At 45.4% G+C, this 17,199-nt stretch overlaps 2 protein-coding genes across 4 annotated transcripts; both read right to left on the bottom strand.

Annotated features, from left to right (window-relative positions):
- Positions 1 to 798: 798 nt before the first annotated feature.
- LOC118301943 (protein S100-P) lies at positions 799 to 1,447 on the bottom strand. The gene is made up of 2 exons (XM_035627654.2): positions 1,202 to 1,447; positions 799 to 1,048 (listed from the first exon to the last, which is right to left on the bottom strand). The coding sequence occupies exons 1-2, from the start codon at positions 1,337 to 1,339 to the stop codon at positions 908 to 910; spliced, it is 279 nt and encodes a 92-aa protein (XP_035483547.1). The 5' UTR covers positions 1,340 to 1,447; the 3' UTR covers positions 799 to 907.
- Positions 1,448 to 3,962: 2,515 nt separating this feature from the next.
- On the bottom strand, positions 3,963 to 15,817 carry c1h4orf54 (chromosome 1 C4orf54 homolog). 3 transcript variants are annotated; one of them, XM_035637225.2, is made up of 2 exons: positions 10,800 to 15,816; positions 3,963 to 5,222 (listed from the first exon to the last, which is right to left on the bottom strand). In XM_035637225.2, the coding sequence occupies exon 1, from the start codon at positions 15,383 to 15,385 to the stop codon at positions 10,820 to 10,822; it is 4,566 nt and encodes a 1,521-aa protein (XP_035493118.2). In that variant the 5' UTR covers positions 15,386 to 15,816; the 3' UTR covers positions 3,963 to 5,222; positions 10,800 to 10,819. The 3 variants fall into 3 exon arrangements, 2 of the variants coding, with proteins under 2 accessions (XP_035493118.2, XP_035493128.2); XR_004794248.2 differs by lacking the exons at positions 3,963 to 5,222; positions 10,800 to 15,816 and adding exons at positions 6,231 to 7,149; positions 7,435 to 10,788; XM_035637235.2 differs by lacking the exon at positions 3,963 to 5,222 and adding an exon at positions 6,231 to 7,149 and having other exon boundaries at positions 10,800 to 15,817.
- Between the last annotated feature and the right edge of the window lie 1,382 nt (positions 15,818 to 17,199).

The raw sequence follows: 17,199 nt of genomic DNA, 5'->3' as shown, positions 1-17,199 counted from the left end.
ACACAAGCCGAGGGGTCACAGGCAAGCAGATAATTAGCGAGCCGCTGTTTGTGAAGCGGCGACACATTGACTGTGTGGATATTGTGAGCGGGTTCTCATGTCACACGCATGATGTCCCCTGCCCCCTAGGCGAGACAGGAAGTTTAGCGAGTGTTCTTCGTGAGCGAGGCTGTTTGACCATGTGCTGCAGCGCCTCAAATATCATTTCATGTCATGAGCCATTCGCCACCTCGAATGCTACCGTTCATTTTGTACTTCTTCCAGCATACATGAACATGAATTTGTTTTTTTGGGGTGGTTTTTTTGCCAGCACAGTAGTACGCACAAGTAGACGACGGTGTTTGTTGAAGAGTTGTACCTTTTAGTGCTTTTTATTTGTCATATATTGGACATAGATTCATGTTTTTATGTTGATAGTTGCTTGATATTTAAAGTTCTGCGACACTGTACAAATGTTTCAGTTCCTTTATGCACTGATATATACAGTATATACACATATAACCAGTTACCTGTTGTATTGTTTTGGCTGATTGGTGTATGTATATTCATGGTTTAATAAGTCATTCGGAAATTTTCTAAGTGCTGCGAAACAAAAACCAGCCCTGATTTCATCTTGACTTTGAGTTCCATCATCCCAGGAGGCCGTTTCAAAATGTCCAAATTAGAGCATGTAATCCAGAAACGTCTTCAGGTTCACAAAACACAATTTGTATTCTGGTCATTTGTATTGAAGCTCCTGTTCGTGTTTTAGTTTGGACACTTACAACCACACCTTCTTACAGTGATCACACAATGATGTACAAGTCGATAAATTACTTTATTCAGCTGCTAGATTAAAAGTTACAATAGGGTTCTTATGCCGCTGTTCGCCGCCATTTGTCTCCACCCAAGGGTGAGGTCCACCTGTTCACTTCTTGGGACAGCGGTCGTGGCAGGCGCAGGTCATGGCAGCCACGAGCACCACAAATTCGGTGAAGTCGACCTCTGAGTCTCCATTAAAATCCAGACCTTTCAGCAGCTTGTCCACCTCATCCTGGTTCTTCGCTACCTGCACAGACCAACAAAACATGGCTACCTTGCATGAAGGACATGGCAGTTCGGACATTTTGTAATTTAACTGTAACCGGGCCTCATTAAGCGGGTCTCAGTGCTGTTACTACCCTCGTCAGCACGGACATCCCTCCCCAGAGTCGTACTGTACCTTCAGCAGGCCAGGCAGCTCCTTCTCCAGCATAGTCTTGGTCTCAGCTTTACTCAGGCTGTCTTTTTTCCCATCGGCAGCAGCGTATGTATCAAAGGTCTTCATCAGGATGGCCATGGCTGTCTCGAGCTGGGTCATGGTTGCTGCTTGAGAGGTGGTCAACAGAGGAGACAAGAATCGGAAAATAGCGCCCGTCAACAGAGGAGTAGACGTGTGAGGAGACGAAGAGCTGAGAGGCGACGCTTTATATACCTTTTTTTAAAAAGGGGTTTGGGACCAGTGATAAAGGTTGCTTTTTTAAAAGGCATGCAAAAAAGTTGTTTGATGAAGGCGGCGGCTCCAACTGTGTCAACACGACCCCAAATAATACAACGCCCAATGTACACATTACCACAGACCATGCAGAGCTTCGGCCCGTTATCTATTGATCGAAAGGTAGGGCTTTTCATTGAACAAGACGCAGCATTTTTAATTCTGATTCTGAGTTGTGGCAAGATGAATCATAAACTGTGTGCTGGGGATATCATTACTGAACTGAAACAACTGTTCAAAGTTCACTGTCATTGTATCTGCATTGGTGTTTGTCTAAGCTCCTGTGTGAGGCTGGACAATAGGATACACACACACACACACACACACACACAACCGATACATCAGTAAATTAATAACAATGAGAAATAAAGCCAACAATCTTTGTATCTTTCAATGTATTACTGACATGAGAAATAAGTTTGAATTAAATGCTCAAGAATTATGCATGCAATTTCTGTGCAGCGCAGCATATCAGAATCAGAATCAATATCAGCTTTATTGGCCAAGCATATGTAAACCGTACAAGAAATTAGCCTTTGGTTTCCTGAGCTCTCAGTGTACTTTCACAGAAAAAGACTTACATAAAATAACAAGGACAACAGAGCTAGACAACAAGAACATAACAATAACATTTAGTTATTGTATATGAGATTTAGTTATTATATTTTACATATCAAAAAATTGTATGTATAAAAAATGTTTATATATATATATATATGTATTTATATATAAAAATGAGAGCAATACAGTAAATACACGTCCCCATGATGTGAAGAGTGTGAATGAACAGTGGTGCTTTCTGCAAACAAAAGAACAAAAGAGTGGTGGTCAACACCTTTTGCAGGTCCTATGAGCCGGTATGTAGGTAAAGGGTGGTACAGTGTAAACCGTGTGTGTTAAGTGGAGTGAAATCCTGCCCGTGAACACTCCTTTCCATCTGAAACTGGTTGACTCATTGGATCAAGTGTCTCTGTGCTACGAAACATCGGTGGCAATCAATAGTGAAGGCCATATTTACTGACCGTGAAACTGTAGATCAATCATGTTGAAGAAATGTGACAATAAATTCATTTTTTAAGCCTTTATGAACAGGACAGTTCAGTGTTAAAGGGGGGGGGGGGGGGTGGGGGGTAGTGGGGAAGACACGCAGCAAAGGGCCACGGGTTTTGTCAGCAATATTATATATTGCTGACAAAACACACGAATAAAAATGAAAACTAAATTGCACAAATCCTATATCACACAAATTTAACAACACACCACTATTGCACACAGTTGTATAACAGTCATCTAAATCCTGACCTTTCTTGATGCGAGGTCATCAATCACATCATCAACTGCATGCTAATACTGATCACAGAAAGGGTTGTGGGGGGGTTGGTGTGACACGGTGAACCTCAGACCTGTGCATCTGATTTGAAAAGCCCCTCTGCTTCCGCTGCAGTGACTGGAAGTGTGAGGCCTGTTCTGAGAGCTCCCTCCGTCTTATCTATAAATATTGGTAGTTCAAGCAGGAAACTGCATTAGTACAGTACAAAGGTAGAGGTGAGCTGTTTGAAAGATCGCCCCCACACACACACTCGAAGCGAGTTGTTTGCTGTAGTGAAGTTGCAGCTCAGTTTGCAGTCTGTTTGTTGAGAAATGCTGTAGTGTCTCAAGGCAAAGGAGAAGTTTCTGTGTGTTATGTGCCGCTGTTGACGCCTTTGCCTATATCCGCCACACACACACACACACACACACACAGTCATGACTCGTCCCTTTTATCCCTGGTGTTAACACAGTCAGGCCTGTTTGACACTTCGTGGGCTAAAGCCGACTGTGACTGTGAATGAGGAGAACGTGGACCCCAAAGCCAGACGGGCTTGTCTTTTAAAACCACACACACACACACACACACACACAATCCATCCGTGAAGAATTATAGGAGGGATGTCAGTCTTTTGGAAAAAGATTGTTGTGGAAATTGTGTTCAATGTCGATGACGTTAAGCTTCGCTTTTGAAAGCAACATAGAACTGAACCGTTAACGCAGACGCAAATCAGACCGGAGACAAAGCTGAGTTATACTGAGTCTGAACAAAGTCACAGGTTCGAGAGACAAAGGTACTGGTGGGATCCAGTGGGCAGAGGACGGAGGCGTCCGAGAGTGGGGGGAATCGGCGCGGAGGAAGCGGCTGGACGTGGCAGGCGGTGAGGCTGGAGGTGATCTGCTTGCAGGGGAGAGCAAGGGCATAAACGGGTAACTCGACAGACTGGAGCACAAACCAGAAGGGACGAGGACTGGATCGAGCCGGAGCGTTTACCGCGTGAGGTTATGGAACGAACTGGCGAAGACTGCAGAGGACTCTTGTCAATCCAATTCATTCTTCTTTCCACAGCATGCAACATACTCGCTGCCTCTAATCATTAATAGTGAATTGAACAATAAGACAGCCGACGATCAGTTCAAATATGGGGTTATTATTTCCTTTATTGTTCATTTTTGTTATAATCAGACTCTCAGCATCAGAGTACCTCGCGGTTTTATGCAGTTTGCTCTTAGCATGTTGTACAGGAGCTGTTCTCTGGCTTCCTTCCACCTCTCTGATGACATGGTGTGCCTCATTTTCCAGCCGCTGTCTGCTGTTGGCGTGTCAACATCATTAATATTTACATCTATATTTGCATGTGCTACACTGAGAAGTCTCTCCAGTTCTTTAAGGCCAGTGTCTGTTCAGGAGGGGCAGAAGTGTTTACTCAGTCAACTGAATAGTTGTTTATCAATTGGCCCATCTGACCAATATCTTTGAGACTTTTGTTAGAACTTTTGTTGGGTTTTGTTCTCACGTGATGGTACCAAACCTGGCAACCTGTGACGACCAGCCTGCGAAGCTGCACACAATCACTGTTGTCAAGTAGTCATTGCACCCATTAACACGCATTGTAATTTTTACGTCTGTGTTATTCACCGAGCTCTAGCGCTTTCCAGTAATAAATTCTACCAATGCTGAATCCCAAACCTGGAAGAACTTATATACATACCTACTTCAAAGGAACAGTTCAACATATCCAGCAGGTAACTCCCAAAAAATCCACAAGTTGTATTTTTTTTTCCCCCATTTCTGTAGAAGTTAAGTAGAGAGGCATTGTTAATCAGTAAGTTTTAGGGATATTAGTGGATGTATTTTTCAAAATCTTTGGACATAGTCAGCCTGGCTGTTTCCCACTGTTCCAGTCCTTATGCTAAGGAAGGCTAACCATTTGGTCTCCCACCTAGTGATAACAGACAGGTTGAATTTCAAAGACCCACAAAAACATTTACAAACAGTAGCCTACCTAATGCAGCATCCTATTCGATATTTGTAACACAGTTTTGAACAAAAACTGTACATTTGCAATACACATCAGTTTAGGGGGAAAAAAAATAAACAAAGATTTGCCATATTCAGCAGTTGTTCATTTCATTTTGGACAAGACATCGTGAAAGTCAAACAATTCTTTCTCCACTCCCCCACTGTGCACTCGCCACTTCATTCCAAAGGTCTCAAACGTTCTCAGCTTTTCTCTGAACGACTTTACCCTCACAACATTCACCGTCGATCCAGAAGGTTCATGTAATGTTTCAAAGCTGCAAAGGGGTCCAGAGACCCCGGCTCGACGCAAGGCTCTGAATCACCAAAGTCAAAGAGTCATTCAGTGAGGCATCATTGGCATCAGGCCTTCCATGAGACCTGTGGAAAGAATATTTACACAATTTAATGTCCCTAAACAACATGTTGTTCAAAGTCTTATTTGACAGCGTAGCAATATATGGTCTCAGAATGAAAAAGAAGATGGACTGTCCAGCAGGTCCATAGTCTGAGAACTAGTACATACAAAAAAATAATGCTGTATCAATATAGTCCCTCATAAACAGTGATACACTTAGAAATATATGTTGAATGGGACCAAATGTAAATCAGTTAACAGATCACACAGCTGCACTTCCCATGAAACACTTAAAATCATATTCTTTACATTCCAGTAAAAACTGAGGGAGGGATTTATCTTTGAGTGACCAGGTAAATTAATAAACTTGATCTCAACACAAACGTGGTCACTCAAGGAGAAAACAGCCTGCCTGTATGCAGGACAAGAGCATGGTGAGAGATCTGTAGGATGAATACTTCAGATGTTTGTGGTTTATTTTTGACCTGCTCTCGCTTAGTCAGTGTCGGCGCATCGGCAACAGGGGGATTAAGTGTGGTCTGCACTTGACAACTGTCGACGCTAGGGGGCAGCAGTACGCTTGAATTCTGTCGACGGGATTTTAGGAAAATGCACCGTCCGACCACAAAGTGGGTGTCAATGGCAGAGTGGAACTGTCCGCATTTCTGCACGTTAACTCCCCCAGGAGGTAAGCAACTGAAGAAGCAATGTCTCAAAGTGATAAGCTGAAATCATAAGCCAAGATATATCCGTGTCTTGCTATGTTTCAATGTGTAAACTCAGAAGCCTTCATCAATGCACAGCTTTTCAGAATGTCACCAAGCAAATATTTGAAACGAATTTCGTTCTTTCGTGTTTTGTTTTATATAAAAAAAAATATGATATAATATTTCATGGCACTAGCCAGAGTAATTCAGCACATTAATTAGCAGAGGTTAAGTGTATGTGTAACAGGCCACGGACGTGAGGCCTGTAGCCAGATTAAAATAGTGTTCTGTAAAGAACAGGAAAAAGATGAGACCGACAACAGGTGATGTGCATCCGTCTCTCGCTCTGGTCAAACTTTTATTTGCATAGCATGTACGCACATTAACTGGATTGTTCTCTTCACATTTCTTTTCTCTTAAACAATCAACAGGTTGCTTCATCACAACATATCGAAATTCAGTTCAAATCAAATCAGTTTCAAATAAACTAATAATTCCCACAATGTGTTTTCAGATCCTTCATATACAAATGCCAATGAAATAATTTTTTCTCCAAACTTCTTTGGTGTAGTGCTAACAGTTCAAATTACTGTGCTACACTTTGCAGACGATATTCCAGGGAAACCAGCTGGCAATAGCATATCGGCAAAGTGCTATTAATCCCATTAATAAAATGGTATGGCAAGAGAGAGATATAACACAATACTTTTCTTAAACAATAATTTTACAAAACCACATTACAAAACACACTCATTCTAAATAGTTTCAAACCTGACAGGAATCTTATCAACAATGTCACAACGGAGCCTCCAAATAAACCATGTAGCAGATATCAAATGCATGTGTGCTTCAGGTAGAGCTAGCTAGCATAGCGTTAGCTTTGGCATTAGCCTCTGTGCTAGCCTCAACGTTACCACCACCTTCATTTAACACTCAATCCATTTTACAGATTTATAGCTCAAATAAAATAAATTTTAATGAAATGAGCAATGGGTTCATAAAGGAAAATAACCTGAGGTTTCAGGTGGGGAAAAAAGTGCAAATAATAATAAAATAAACTGGATTCTCCTTAGCTCAGTTCCACGTGCTTCCGGTCCCACCGCTCCTCTGAATGGACCAATCTGTCCACGTGATCAGGATCCAGGTGCGATGACGGCCTCCTCCATCAACATGACTGCAGACTCCGATGCTCGCCGTCCTCCACCAAACAGAAATGTTCCCAAGAAAGAAAAAAAAACCCAGCCTGCAGAGCAATTAATTTACAATCTACATGTCTATTTTCACTTGAGAGTAGCACCGCAATGCATTACATGAACTTAACACAATCTAATGAACTAACCTGACATCACTTTTGTCTGTCAATTATTTTTTTTTAAAATGCATCACAAATACATTTATATCCCACAGTGCATACAGTTCACTCTGTGAGCTCTTTGTTGAGCTATGTACGTAGCACTTAGCTTAGCTCCAATTCACCGATAGAAATGCGTAGCTAGCAGCTCATTCTTTTAAACAACAGCACACTCACTTAACATCGCCACAAAATCCTGACTGGTTTTGATTTACGACACTCTTGAGAGTAAAATAACACACAGCTAAGTCACCAGGATGTCCAGAACATCTGGAGATCACCAGCTGTGTGCTCTGCGTGCAGCCGCGCTACTTCTCGGGTGATGCGTTCAAGGAACATCAGTAATCTCCTAAACTGCGCCGCGCTACTTTACAGATGATGCGTTCACGGAACATCAGTAATCTCCTACACTGCTCAAAGTAACCTGGGTTACGCTTACATTTAGCATGCACGTAGGTGATTTGTGTTAGACACAGAGTGATTTGTGTTATGGGTTGGTGCCACATGTCTATTTCTTTCTTAAGTCTTTTGTTGGACAGGCGAGGTAGGTCTTTTGTTTCTTTTTATGATAGTCAGGCTTTGTTTTCTTAATTTCAATTATTTGGCACCAGCACCTTGTCCCATTCCCCTCCACTCTTTTGTTTCACAATTTTTTTTAACAAAGTGTTAGTAATAAAATAAATACAGTATCACACTAATCTCTCTGTGCAATGGCTGAAAACTGCTTCTCTTTAGTATCTGATGTCAGATGGTAGTGGTGATGATGATGCCACTCACAGCTGGTTTTAGACAGAAAAACTTGCTGAAACAAATCCTCATCTTTGTATTGCCACGCACAGGTTTGTAAAGACAGTGATTCATCCCACGTATGAAACTCAGCAGTGCTCCTTTCCCTGGTCTCCACCATAGACAACTAGATGTATATCAATAGCAAAATTATTGAGCAAAAGCTCAAACTTCATCGAGTCAAAAAATCTGAGATAAATTAGCAGATGTTACGCACGTGCTTGTCATACAAATAATTACATTGCCTGCAAATATTTAAAATGTTAGTCTAGTTAGGGCCCGGGCGCCGACCAGCTGGAGGCTGGCGAAGTCCCTCTTGCATTTGCTCCGTTTATAATTTTTCTCCTTTGCGCGTTGTGCTCATTTTTCGACTGCTTAAACGTGCATGAAGGTTTGCCAAAATTTGCACAATTGCCAGACAGGTGATGTCATTCGTGTTTCTCAGATCATCGCCTAAGTGTAGGAGACCATGTCCTTCATCTTGTTCCATACGTTGAAGGTGAGGTTGCCCACATGTTTTGCCATGTCTATCAAGGCTCCAGAGGATATCTGAGGATCATCCAGCAGGGGGCACTGCTTGACTCTTTCCACTTCCCACCGCTAGTTCTGCAGAAATGAGACATCTGCAGTTTCTAGCTCCTTTTCTGTGGCTCTGATTGTTTCTGGAAGAGCTGCTGTTTCTGCTCAGAGCCTCAGTCCTCTTCTTCATCATGCGACTCTTTTGCTCCTCTTCCTTCCTTAGGGCAGTGATCCTAGATTCTTTTTACTGAAGCACTGTGAACTCATATTCAATCCTCTTCTCAGTCTGACTGGCTTGGACCTTAATTTCCTGAGTTGTTAGATCCCAGTTAACTACAGTTTTTCCTGCGAGGGCTTTACAGATTTGGTGAGCAAGTGGTGCGTTTGAATTCAATCATCCTCTCTCTTCACTGAAGTACAATCAGAAACTGTTTCCTAGTTTCTGTCTCACAGTCAGATAATGAGAGGAGTCCTGTCAGAGCATTTACCGTAGGAGACCATGGGCCCCAGGTGGACCGCTCAAACAGGATTTAAGACCGATAACGTGCGGAGGTTTGTCTGGACACTCCTCAAGCAAGATGCCGACCCCGGGTTTGTTGCATTCCAACAGCTTTGCACCTGCCTGTATATTTTCTGGAATTAAATGTCAACCCAGTCGGCTTTGAGAGGCATTGGGGTACTGTGAGCTAAATGCTAACATCAGCCTGCTAATGTTTTGTGTTTTGGAGCACCTTAAAAGACCCCTGGAGGCCCCTGGAGGCCAAAGTAGGTCCTGCTGGGACTTTGGTGTCTTTTACTGATGAACATGGATCATTCCATCTGTAACACCCCAGTCAGTCCCATTTCTCCGACCACCTGACTCCAGACGATGTGTCTACTTCACAAACACAGCTGAGCCCTCTAGTATGTGGGTCTCATTCTCCGATGAGAAGGGGAACTCCAAATGATCTGGCACGGTGCGGCTGAGGCTCGCCGCTGCCATGTTGCGTGCCATGTTTATGTAAAGGCTGATTACAGCCCATGTGAACATCGCCTCTCAGTCTTTCTGTCTTTAAATGACTTGTCCTATAAAAAGCCGGCTGACCCCGCTGCGACTCTGCCCTGCCAGGCAGTGTCTCGATGTCCAGCAGCAGCTGACGCTCTCCGTGTATACACATAACACACAACACCTGCCACTGCCTGACCTTTTACTACGCCCACCATGGCAAACACACAACACCTAGCCAATGAATCGTATATCAATATAATCTTCTGAGCTCTGCTGTCACATCACAATTCGCAAACTAGCTCAGGAGTACCAGTGGCTGCTGAAGTGCTCAGTTGCAAACTTTACAATCACATACTGTCCCTTTGTCATGCACGTTGAATCCTAGTGTATAATTGATAACATACTTTGTGTCCTCATCCAATTGACATGATACTAGAGAGTTGGTTAGCTGACTATGACTAAGTTGCCTTCAAAGTGCCCCCTAGAGAGTACACCACTCATCCACTATGCACAAAAAGGCTTTTTCGGGGTTATATGAAATTTGCTATTTGCTATGGAGACACAGATAGTTACATAATAAATCAATAAATAATACCACAAATGTATACAGACATCACATATACAACAATGAAACATAAACATTATTCGCAGAAAGCATTTCATGTCTTGTTGATTCTTTATTCTTTATAAATATTTAGTAATTTTAGTAGTTTTGATTTTGAAAATGTTTTATCAAAGGCCATATTTCCCACATTGCCAAACCTTTGACAATGGCAAGAATGTGAAGCTTTCACATGCTCAAAGTTAAACAGATAAAAGGCTCTACTAGTTTTCCATTCTCGAAAGTTTTTATTTGTTTCAAAATGCCATTTTCCCTCAATGACAGATTTATTCCATCATGCCACTTTTAAGCAAAAAGGCTTAGAATCGGTAGAGGTTGCTTTTTGATTGCCTGTAACTTGGATCAGCCAAAAAGGCAAGCAAACGCCGCGTTACCTAACGCCACTTGATACTGCAGTATTTTGTGTTTGGCGCTATACAAATAAATAGATTTTACCGTACAGTTGTGATATTAACAATACAGTTGCTGAAGAACAACTGTATTGTTAATATCACAATTAAACTTAAAGATTTTTCTCATACTATTGTTTTGTTGGTAATCTATTCTTTTAATAGCCTAACACTATACTGTATGTACTGCATGTAAAAACAAAAGCAAGAGTAAATTGTTAAGTCAGTCTAGACCCACCTGTCTATGTGAGCTGCGGTTTATCTGTGCTCCACCACGAAGCTCATGGTGGTGCCATCAAACGAGGGCGGGGCAATGATCCGGGGCCCCTGCTGGGACGTGAGGCTGATGACCGGCTGCTTGGCGCTGGAGAAGCCCTGCTGCGCCCTGCCGGAGGAGACCTGCTGCTGAGCTCCAGTGGCCGCCAGGGGAGACCTCCCCGTGGCCATATAGTAGGGACTCTCCATGTAAATGCCCTCAGTCTGCTGTGATGCCGCTTTATCGCCACTCTCCACCTCTGAATGCACTGACATCTGTGACGGCACCAGCGTCCGGGCCGGGATCACTGAGGGTGTGGGCATGAAGCCTGGGTAGATCATGTAGGTGTGTCCATATGCCCCTGGACTGAGGGCCAAGGGGGAGATTGGCATGGGCACCGGGGTCATGGGGGGCTGTGGCAGGGGCACATCCACATACTGGCCCGTTTCTGGGTCAAAGAGGCGCTTGGTCGCCGGCTGCACAGGGGTGTCCACCAGGTAGTAGTTTCCTGTGGTGGGATCCAGGAGCATCTTTCTCTGGGTGGCCTGGAAGGGGTCAAGGGCGGGAGCGGGTGTGATTGCTGGGGAGAAGCAGTACACTTGTGGCTGATTGGTGGACATACTCAACGGCAAGGAGTGGTAGAATGTGGCAGAATGTATCCCTGGTGAGCATGCCTCCATCCCAATGCTGGAGCAATTGGGGGTCTGGTTGTGGTACCCCTGCCCCGTGGCAGCAAATCCCAAGTGTCCTGGAGGAGTGGTTGGGTTTGAGTGAGCGGTGGGTGTGTGTGCAGATGTTTTATCTGCAGACGGCGGCTGTTTGCTGCTGCTGGCATGAGACTTGACCGGAATGGTCAAGTAGTTCTCATTGTACTGTGAAGTTCTGTCCATCTCCTTCGATTCAGCTCCTTCATTTCCGCTTACCTTTTGCTGGCTGATTTTACATGACACAGGCAGTACGGGCGACTTTGGGACAAAGTGTCTGGCACTGAAAGGTGTTTGTGTGGAGGTGTTTGGCTCAGTCACCTTTGCGGCCGTGGAAGCCTTAAGGCTGGAGCTGAGGCTGAACATGTTTTTGCTGCCTGTGATGCCAGTGGCTTGTGTTGACTTAGCAAACAGCCTGTCATCACGTGCACTGGATATCTGAAGGCCCTTCAGAGGGTCTTTGTCCTCCCGCCTCAGCAGGCTCTCACCACTGGGGGATGCTGCTACCGCTGGTGGCGCCTTGTCCATGTTGGGATACGAGTCTTTTCTCGCTCCGTCATCCTCAGGTCCCCCGTGCTGCTCGCTGCCTAACAGTGAGAGCACGTGGCTGTCTGTTAGGGGCTGCAGCTCATTCTTCCTTTTCCATTCATTTTTGTCAAACACATAAAGCTGCTCCATGGTCTTCACGGCAGCCTGGAGTTTTTCAAAAGCCACCAGGTTGCCCATCTTTGATTCAGGTTTCTTCTCTGCCACATCTGGTATTTTGTCCTGTTTCTTTGACGATAGACTGCTTTCAACTCTCACACCTACGCCCCCCTCTGAGGAATCATTTGTGGCTGCTCTTCCTGCAGCCCATTGCAGCGGAGCACTCGTGGCGCCCTCTGGAGACGATCCGTCACTGTCCAAGGGCTCCCGTTTAGATAGGTCAAGATTTCCACAGGGTTTTCCGTTACTATTTGTATTCACAGACTGACATTTGATCACAATGGGGGACACGGAATTGGGATCTTGACGGGGAGTTTGCCTATTTTGCTCAGGGTGTTTATGTTCGTTGTTATCCAAAGAAACAAAGTGATACGAGCTCTTAACCAATTTACGCACGTCTCGCACTTGGTGAATGGGCGTCTGCAGTTTCCCTTTATTATCTCTGATGTCTCTCACCGTGAATTGCGGCACTTTATCTGAAGACTCACCCTTCAAAGACGCGGCCAGCGTCTGGCATGTGAAGTCATTCGCCCTGGCGAGGCTGGCGGCGTTACAGCCTATATTAGGAGTGCGCAGCTTGGAGACGCCAAAAGGCTCCGCTTTATTGTCCCTGACGCTCCTCAATTTAATCTTGATCTCCGGAGATTTGGATGTGGCGACGCTCCTGGAGTCTGCGGCGCGTAAAGAGCTGTTCAACTCAGCGCGCAGTTTAACGCCTCCTCCGTCTCCACATTGAGAATAACTCCTGTTCTGCAGCTGCTGTCCGACTTCCCCGTCACTGGACAGCAGTTGGATACTTGGCACAAACAAATGTGACATTTTAGTCGGTTTGCCGGGGCCCGCCGAGCAGCGGTCCCCCTCGCCCTCTTTGTCGTGAGCTGCTGGCGGCTTCTCCTCTTGGGTTTTGTCGTTTTTATACTCCTTTTGAAACTCTACCTCCTCGTCCTTCCAGCATCTGAACGCGCTATTTTGGCTGCGGAGCAGCGTGCTCTTGGACGCCTCCGATGCGCCTTTTTTAATATAGCTTCCAACCTCACACGTCGGCTCCCAATTAGTCTCTGGAGCGGGAGCGGCCGCGTCTTGTCTCCGACAGTCGCTCCTGGTATCACATGAGCCGCTGTCCACAATGTCCCCTAACTCATCCAGGCACATTATGGCGTAGTCAGAGCTGCTCTCCGAAAACCTGCAGCTCTGTCTGTGCAACTCCCTGCTCCCCTTCCCCTTGTGGCCGTCGCGCTCCTGGTGCGCAAAGCACGGAGAAGGCGCCTGCTGCGGCTCCCGTATCTCCCCTCTTTCCATCTTGCGCTCCTGCTCGAACTGCATCTTCTTAGAAAGCACATTTTTGATCACGCTCGAGGCGAATATGGCTTTCTTGTGCGAGTCTTCCATGGTTGTAGACGGCGGCTTGCTGGCCCCTCTCCTCTGGCCGCTTGGCAAACTATTGGTAACTTTATCTGTGGAAGGTGATCCTGCAGCGTTTTGTGCAAAGTCGGTGCGCCTTTCTCCGCCGGACATTCCCGATTTGACATTGCAATGAAAATTCAGAGTTTCTGTGAGTGTGATCACCCCACTGTGGCCCTGGCTGAATTTCCCCATCAGCTCTATTTGCTTTGTGGATGACGACGAGCCGTGGGGGTTTCCACTCAGAGTAAAGAGCTTGCTGGTGGGCGGTTTGATGCTTGCCAGTGCAACACCCTTGTATCCTTTATTGTCTATGTTTTGGGCTATTTCAAATGAGGCCGTAGAATTTTGGTGGGAAACGACACTATGATCCAGTCCCTCTGACACGTTCATGTTGCCATATTTCAGGTCGACAAACGTTGACCACCTGTTTATCCCTATCCCATGCTCTGATGCGGAGGACTCGCTGGAGGTGCTGAAATTGATGGCATCCAAGTATGGGTAAGCCAGGCTCTTGAAGGCTTTGGCTGTCAGGTTACGCACCTCCTTGTCAGCGTCGTCCAGCTCGCTGACGGCGCTGGACGCACCGCTGGAATACTCGGTGACCTCTTTCCCCCTCAATTTGCCGCCAAAGTGCACGCGTCCGGGCGCAGCTATGAAACACTTCGCCGTGTCACACACTGTCCCTGCCTTCCCATCAACTCCCCTAAACACATAGTGACTCACGTCACCGGGCCGCCTGGCATGATAAACAATATTCCCATGTTCTTGGATGGTGCCAGGGTCATTTATAGCTCGAGAAGTGGTCCTGATTGACAGGTGGATCTGCCCCCCGCTGTTGCCACTGCACTGCTGCTGCTGCTGCTGCTGCTGCAGGGGCTTCGACGCGCTCTCGTCTAAGCTGGTGCTCTTGGCCCCATGGCACAGATCGCTTTCAAGCAGAGTGCTGACTGTCGCTGCTGCGCCCTGGGAGCGAGGCTGGCCCCCGTCCCCCCCGTCCCCCATCGCTCCATCCCCATTAAGAGAAGCGTAATCGACAAAGGAGTACACCTGGTTGTCATCCTCAATGTCCCAGCTGGTGGAGGAGCCGAGGTCGTAGTCTCCCTCGTGGTCCGACAGCTCGGAGAGCAAGATCTCGTGCGTGGTAATGTAATGGGACTCGACACACGGGGCGAAGTCGTCAGAAAGCACCAAACTAACGTCATCCTCCTCTTCATAATCATCCGAGTGACTTCTCCCGCTCAGATGATGATCACCACAGTGTAATTCTTCATCGCTCGGTGTTGTACTGATGTCTTCGTTTCTGGACACCCCTGGCTGCGTTATGACGCGCTCGCTTTTGTCTCCTGGTTTGGGATGACCCTCTGACTTTGCGTCAATACAAAGAGCAACCGATGACGTTGACGAATCAGGGGCACCCTCCTCGGTAGCTCCAGTACGTTTCCCAACTCCAGAACAGTCTTTCTTCTTAGTTTCAACATCGGTTTTAATCGCCGACTCAGCGTTTGCTCCCATTGCGCACAGATCTCCGGCGCTGGTGTTCTCCATAGGGACAGGCATTTGATTTCTTGCACCAAAGCAACAGCCTTTCCCCGCGTTTGCCATGCTTGTCTTCACGCCCATGAACTCCAAATCCACGAAATTGCTTTCGTCTCGCCCCTCGGGCGCATCCTCGCCGTCGTGCGTCGATTTGGGGAGCCGCTCTTTCAGCGCTCGGGGAGTCGCCGGTGTCTCCACGCAGCTTTGCGCAGTCTCCATGGCCCAAGTGGCGGGTTTTAGCTCACATTTGGAGGCGACAGAGATGAATCCCCCCACCCAGGATCCCTCCGTCTTTCAGACACGGATGGTGCTGCGCGCTAAGACGCGCGCCCGGACAGTCACTCTGGTGACAAGGAGGCGCTGCAGACATGCGGCCTAAAGACGAGTATCTAAAACGGACCGGAGACATTACTAACTACCGTCTGGCACACATGGTTCTCAAGCTGGGGTTCGCGGACCAATGGGGGTCGTTGAGAGGGGCGCCCATGCAAAAGGAGTTCATTGAAAAAAACAAAACAACTTAATCTAGATAGTTCTCATGTTTTCTACAAATCTGCGGCTCATAATAACTACATGCACAAATCAAAGTTCCTCCATAATCTGGAGAAGCAGAGAACATAATGCAAACCGCTCATATTTTCTTCATTTTGCATCACTTTTCCAGAAATACGCCATCATTTACATGTATGTAGGATCATGAGAACAGAAGATATAATCATAAAACAAAGCACAAGGAGCTGGTTAAAAGACAGAGATGAACCAGAAGTGGATAATCTGCAGCACAGATCAGAGAAGTTAGAGTCAGGTTTAATTTCTAAAGTTTTTTCAGGTTCTGAATGACAGAACAGAGGAGAGGGGGACTTCATATTGTGTCCAGCCATTAAACCTTTTACTTACTATTAACATGTTCACAGTGTAGCTTCTGGACTTTTTAGTTAGGGAGAAGGGTCAAGTGTATTTTAAACACTTTTACCGACGCATTTATTTTTACACAGCGGCATTACATATCTGAATTCATGTTCATGTGTTCACATCTTTAATGAAGGGATGTATGCCTCCACAAACTAGTCAAGTTGTATTATATCACATGCACATCTGTATTCACCAGGTTCCTGCTGTTCCTCTCCTGAGTCGAGAGTCTGAGGACAGAGAATGTCGCTGAAGCCCCTTGTGATTCAGGGATGTTTAAATTAAAATCATTCCGACTGGGCTTATCCTCATTTCTACTGTAATATTGTGTATGCAACAGAAAAAAAGTCAGTTTCCTCATGCACATGCTCGGCCAATAAAGCAGATTCCGATATAATATGACAGCAGAAAATGCCTCATATATGGATGTTATTGCAAAGAAGATACAAATTCAAACGTAGACATGTCACTCACATCTTCTTTAGATCTACAGAAGCACGCCTTATTCTAGGTTGGCGATTATTAGTCTCACCAAGTCTCCCCTTCTGTTCCAGAGTCATGGCGTTGAATATTGGAAAGTGGGTTTTTTTTTCAGAATATTAAGATGTCACAGTGAAGCCAACCTTTGGCGTTTAGGTTAAAAGATAGAACAACTAGTGTATGCATTCTGGAGTTATGTGCTTTGTGAGGTCAGAGTGACCTTGACCTTTGATATCCGACCACCAAATTCAATTCAGTTCATCTTTGAGGTCCGAGTGAGCCTTTTTGCCAGTATTGATGAATGACGAAATTCCCTTGAGGCAGTCCTGGGATGTCCTGTCCACGACATCCCAGGACTGCGGTGACAGGACTGACGGTGACAGCCGTCGTGGAAGGGTAGAAATTAAAAATCAAAACAGATGGAAAAGTTCATCTTTAACCTACAAAAATGAATAGAAAAGTTATTGTTTGGTCATAATTAGGCTACAACATTACGATATTGTGTTTGATTATATAAACATTGTATAACTATTAATGTTTGTTTATGATTTCTTATTATTTCTATTCTTTTAATTATTGACAGTTGTGAATGTTCAGATTGATTTCAGATTCATCCTCAGACTGAACTGATTCGAATGCCCGTG

This window comes from Scophthalmus maximus, chromosome 1 (genome assembly GCF_022379125.1).
Source record: "Scophthalmus maximus strain ysfricsl-2021 chromosome 1, ASM2237912v1, whole genome shotgun sequence".
Classification (NCBI taxonomy): Eukaryota; Metazoa; Chordata; class Actinopteri; order Pleuronectiformes; family Scophthalmidae; genus Scophthalmus; species Scophthalmus maximus.
This window is presented reverse-complemented; position numbering and strand designations above follow the sequence as displayed.

What these genes read in the sequence shown, in the direction of transcription:
- LOC118301943 (XM_035627654.2), bottom strand. Translation starts at nt 1,339, where the DNA reads ATGACCCAGCTCGAGACAGCCATGGCCATCCTGATGAAGACCTTTGAT. An exon ending in AGCTGCCTGGCCTGCTGAAG is followed by an intron (nt 1,049 to 1,201) that starts GTACAGTACGAC and finishes TGGTCTGTGCAG; the next exon opens with GTAGCGAAGAACCAGGATGA.
- c1h4orf54 (XM_035637235.2), bottom strand. Translation starts at nt 15,385, where the DNA reads ATGGAGACTGCGCAAAGCTGCGTGGAGACACCGGCGACTCCCCGAGCG.